Source organism: Oryzias melastigma, linkage group LG11 (genome assembly GCF_002922805.2).
Source record: "Oryzias melastigma strain HK-1 linkage group LG11, ASM292280v2, whole genome shotgun sequence".
NCBI lineage: Eukaryota > Metazoa > Chordata > Actinopteri > Beloniformes > Adrianichthyidae > Oryzias > Oryzias melastigma.
In genome coordinates, this window is record NC_050522.1 from 24,150,150 (window position 1) to 24,155,824 (window position 5,675).

A 5,675-nucleotide genomic window follows, 5' to 3' on the forward strand; every position below is an offset into this window, starting at 1 on the left:
GAGCGCAGTGTGTAGTTTTCTGTAGTGTTGCCAGATTGGAAAAAAAAACTGCCTAATTTGAGCAAAAAACTGCCCAATCCCCCCATTTTGTCCAAAAAATGCTTTAAATTTGCTCACAATGTCAAGATTTTTTGATGTGATGTTTATATTTTTATACTTTTTAAAACCACCAAGCGCAGCTGTGTCTGCAGCTCACCCCTCCCCCAGGGGAGGAGTCAAACGCGGGACCAAGTTTCATTCATCTAGGTGTGAAACAGATAATAAGACTTTAAATTAACTTTATTAAAGTGTTGATTTTGTTTACTGACTTTTGTATCTTTTTGCCTTTATTTTAAAAAATATATGATTGTGGTTTTTATTTTTACATTTTTTTTACATTGTAGCTTTTGTAAAAAATTGCGCTAGTTGTTATTATTATTATACTATGCTATTACTAATATCTATGTTTGATGAATATTCAGTTCAGGTTCTTGTAATTAGAAATGTTTCATTTTCCAAAAGTCTCTGTCCTGTGTTTTTATATACACTTAATTAGCAAAAATTTTAATTTTAATTTCCAAAATTATTCTATAATCACAGCAGTTCAAGGAAAAAGTATCAATATCAGCAATGCTAGCTATATAAATATATTAATTTCACCCTCCAAACGGATGGATATAAAATCCTAATGCTAGCAGACCGGCAATTATTGATGACGTCAATGACAAAAGAAATATCCAAAATATTAGACACTATTTTTCCATAACTCTCCGTTTGGAGGGATAAATAAGGGGAAGGGAGGAATTCGGAATGGGCTTTAGTCTGACTGCATCCTTTGATTGTAGCTTTTTCTTCCTTCAGTTTTGGAAGAACTTCGCTTTGTTGCTAAATGAGAAACGAGAAGAGAAAACTGTACGTTTTTTCAAATGGGTCATTTCATGAATTCATAAACTGCTGCGATTTGAACAAAAATGTGTAAATGAGAGAACAAGAGAAGAAGTTCAAACTCTACGCCGATGATCTTTTGATCTATTTTCAAAGTGTTTTTTTCTTTTTGATTTGCCTTTTTTAGACAAAATCAAGTCATCTATCATTTTCTGGACATAGTTTCTACAAAGCAGCAGGAGATCATTAGAAAATTAGCCTCTGAGTTGACTGTTAGCACGGAGCGACTCCGCCCCCTCTTCCCCTTCCCACAGCAGAACGAAGCAGAGATTTGGTGGCCTGTCCAGTGCATTTTAAACATCACAAATACAATCTTTTTCAAATATATTTGCTCCAGATTTACAACAATTTGAATAAAGAAATACTTAAAAAAAAAAAAATTGTATTTATGTCGTCTATCATTAGAAAAACGGCACAAGAACATGCTAAAAAGTGGGTCTTAAAGTTCACTTTATTACAATAAGATACAAACAGAGGAAAGTATGGTGTCGCTTAAATGTATTTATATAAGAATGAAAGTTACAAAAAGTGATTAACTGAACAGATTCAATACTCTGAGGTCTGCTGGAGTCCAGAATCCTGACACACACATCGACATCAGAATGAAATGGCACAAAAGGGAACTCCTCCGAATTAGTCGAATGAATTTATTTCTAATCTTGTCTAAATCAGTCGTTTGGCTGCTTTGTGTCACATGGCACCGGGAGTGTGTCGGGTCACTGCCGTGTTGTGTGTTTCTGTTTGTGTCTCCGATGTCTAAATCTGCCGGCGGTTGGTTCTGGATCTCCTCTTGGACGTTCGGCTCCTCGCCAACGTTTTGGGCTGTGGGATGATGACGGGCTGCGACGGGAGCGCGGGGACTTGAATTATATGGGCGGGGCTGTTCTGGAGGTGGGCGGGGCCCTGAGGTTTGGCCGAGCGCGAGCTGGGCTTCTTCCTTCCTGCTTCTCCGGAGTCGTTGCTCTCGTCCTCTGCGGCAAAAAGGAAGACTAATATTGCAAATGTTCAAATTTGAACTATTTTTTTGTATTTTTATTATTTAAATCTAATATAAACAACAATTAATCTCGAAAATAGTAGATTATTTTATGATTTGATTCATTAAAGTGTAATTTTTACTGTAAACTTTGCTTTTTATTGACTTTTTGTTAATTATTTTTATAATTGGTAGTGTACAAAAAAGTTAATTCAATTTTTAAAACCTCAAAATGAGCTGTTTCATATTTTGTAGAAATGTGCACAGTGATGATGACAGGGCAAATAATGGACATATTTTGGTCTCACCGTCTTCTTCCTCCGCGCTGCTGGCAGAGGCCACAGCCGGCTCTGAAATCAACCAAGAACTCTCAAAATTAATCGCATTTCCATGTGTTTTATTGAATATTAAAAGCGAAAATAAGACTTAACTCTCACCAGGTGCTATCACCTGATCAGCTGACGGAGCTACGAACATAAACAGGAAATCAAAACAAAGAATAGTCACATTTTCAGATATATTCATGAGTGTAAGTGTGCGAATTCTCCTCACGGTCTGCTGTCTCTGAGTGGGAACTGCTGGGATCTGAAACACAGAAACGTCAGTCCAGGTGAGTCACAGAAGCTCCACCCCCTAAACTACAGGTGAGCCTCAGTTTTTACAGATGGAACAGAAAAAGTGACGTTTGTCCAGGTGTGAGCAGCAGGTACGCACCTGAGGGTCCTTCTCCATAAACATGGGATTCATCTGGAACAAGTAATGTCAGACAAACATGTTTAGTGCAATAAAAGATTATCATCAGACTAAAGATTAAAAAACAGAGTTAAGATGATGAGTTTTCATTCATTGCCACATTTTTTTGAGTAATTTCAGAATAAAAGTCGCTAGTTTGATGATCTCCAGCTCCATGGTCGTGTTGGTCAGCTAACTAAGCACTGAGCAGGCTTTCTGAGGATTGAAATTTCACCCAACTGCACCCCCTACTGTTGGAAGTTGGTAGTGCTTGTGTTTTTTTTTAACAAAACTAAAGCATTTTTTTTTAAATAAAGACACCATATTTGGTCAAAAAACATGAAATTACATTAGAAAAGTGAAATTTTCATTGGCTGTAAAAAAATAGAAAAAAGTAAGCAGATTTTTTTCATTAAAAGTTTAACTTTAAATGCATTTCATACACTTTCACTCCAAAATCATTTATATTTTTCCATTTTTCCTATTCAGTTACTATTTAAAACGTGTTTTTATTTCAAATTATCAATATAACACATTTCATTTTTATATAAACACAGTGATTTAGCATAAATTAATGTTTAAACCCATTTTTTCTAAATTTTTGAACATGAAAAGAGACCTCACAAAGTGCAGATTAACTAAAGTTTTCCTTTTTTTCTGACATTAATTACATAAAAAATGCAAAATGTATAGAAAAAAATCAGTCCTTTTTTATTCATGGTATTTTATTTTGAAAATACCCAATGTTCATCGTTTTCTGGGTCTAACTTCCTGCTTTTTCATCAGTTTCCGTAGATCATTTGTTTCTAAAAGAAAAATATTTGTGGTGTGAATGAATGCTTTAAATATCTTATTAGTATCAAGCAGTAAATCAAATTTTCTGACTAAAGCTGCATCAATTTATCTGAATAATGAACAAATACAACCGTCAGTGTGTAAAAGAGATCATTTAATAACCCTTTCATACTGTATGTTAATAATTTAATCCATTAAATCCAGGACTTTGAAAGGAAAAAATGTTTTTTTATGCAACTGTAAAATAAAATCAGGTGTGAAATGGCTAAAAATGTCTGTATTTTAGTATTTCTATTCCAAATTTAATATGTTCAAGTACTTTTCTCTATGGATTTGACCTGTTTTCGTGCACAGATCGTGCAATAAATCTGAAAGCTGAAGTCTTACCAGGCTGGTCCGGAGAAACGACGATGTTCATGCTCTCTGCAACAACAAACCCAACAGCTGAGACAAAATCAGAAACGTCTGCAGGTCGAGATGTAACATCACTGAGATTTTTGAAATTCTACTGTAACTTTGGTATAATATTAGAGATAAAAAGTCTTAAATGTTTGAAAAAATATACTTTTCTTAAAAGTTTTATTATAATTCCTGCAAAGAACAGATATTTTGGACAGATTTCAAGACAAAGGACTAATTTTTATTTTATTTTTAATAAAATATTGTATTAGATTGACAACATTTCTTAATTTTATTGGCAGTTTTTTCCTCTTTCCTTTATTTGAGACTGATCTATATCATTTATATTTAACTCAAACTCTACTAGATTTGAGTTATAATCACTATATTTAATCAACTGAATGTGACCTAAGTGTATAATGTGTTCAGTAATGCAAAAATCTCTCTCATTATGAGTATTTTCTTCTTACATTTTCATACATTTTTCTTTAATTAATGCATTTTTTATGAGTTTTTCTTGAAATAAACCAATAAATCAATGTCTATATGTAAATCCCAGCATTTCATCTACATTTTTTCCCAAATTTAAATCCAGAAACTCACATTCTTGCATCTCAAAGTGTGAATTTGGCTCTCACCTGTTGGAGATTCATCAGAAGTTGAATCTTTATCTGAAAGAGTCGAGACGATTAGAATCAAACTTCATTTTGTGCTGAGAAGCAGCGAGGAGGTTTTACCTGTGGATATGGCTTGTACTCCTGCATCTGGAAACATCACAGAGGGGAATTAGACAACACTGTAATCACCCCGTTGGGATGCTTCGTCAGAACTGACGTTGGAGGACGGTTTTTGTCTCACCGTTGGCGTCGTGGTCTCCCGTCACCAACACAACACACAAAGAGAATAGAAGAAATATGTTCCTGGAACACAAAAATCAAGATTTCATTCCTGGAAAAGACTCGATTTTCACTTAATTTGAGTATTTCAGTCAAAAAAGACTTTAAGTCCAGATTTTGATCACATGACTTCAGATTTCATCTTCATTTGTCGTCATTTTCGTTAAAGTCTGCAGGATTTCGGAGAGGATGGACGTACCTGCTGAGCATGATGCCGTGAGGTCAGACGGGTCCCTGATCTGTTCAGCAGGCGGGAAAACGGTTGAACGCTCAGGCGGCTGACTGTTACAGTACTTGAGGAAAGTTGTGGCCCCGAGCATCCGGTGACGGTTTATATATCTGCCTAAATGCCAGCCGGCCAGAGGAAGGACTATAGTGTGAGTCCGTCAGTGTGTGTGTGTTCATGTGAGGCTCAGGTTTCCATGTTAATGTACAAAAGAAGGAGGTGACTGATAAAACGTTCCTCTGAAGCTCCAATCAGAGGCTAGCGTTTGACTTACGGCTGATTTGGTTGAAATGAAACCAGAAAATGTACAAAATGAATCAATAATTTTGTTTTTGTGGTTAAATAATTAGTGGAAAGTGGATTTAATTTCGTCAGAAGCATCAAAGAAAGGTCGCGACCTCGGGGTGAACCTCAAAGTGCTCCTCACAATGGAGGAAGAAACAGCCCAGGGTTTTTGTGGAATTTCCTGGCCACCTCACAGTCCAGGGAATCCCCTTCAAACAAACCGGCTCAGTGTGGACATTAGCCGCGGGTCGAGTTACACCGACTCAGATCCACCGATAGAACCCGAAGAATAATTAGAGCAGAACAATAACGATTCACCTGGAACCAGATCCACTATAGACCAAAGCCGGCTCATATCTGATCCACCAGACTGACCTCAATCAGCAACAGAATGGATCGTACCACCGATCGGAAAAGGGGTTTCGCCCCGACGACTTCCAGA

General features: G+C 36.2%; 1 protein-coding gene across 1 annotated transcript; it reads right to left on the reverse strand.

The window, feature by feature from the left end:
• Window positions 1–1,357: 1,357 nt before the first annotated feature.
• si:ch211-133n4.6 (uncharacterized protein LOC797776 homolog) lies at window positions 1,358–5,452 on the reverse strand. The gene is made up of 10 exons (XM_036214121.1): window positions 4,922–5,452; window positions 4,685–4,746; window positions 4,564–4,590; window positions 4,465–4,497; window positions 3,815–3,850; window positions 2,615–2,647; window positions 2,453–2,485; window positions 2,338–2,367; window positions 2,209–2,250; window positions 1,358–1,895 (listed from the first exon to the last, which is right to left on the reverse strand). Exons 1-10 carry the CDS (start codon window positions 4,930–4,932, stop codon window positions 1,681–1,683), a joined length of 522 nt encoding a protein of 173 aa, XP_036070014.1. The 5' UTR covers window positions 4,933–5,452; the 3' UTR covers window positions 1,358–1,680.
• Window positions 5,453–5,675: the final 223 nt, after the last annotated feature.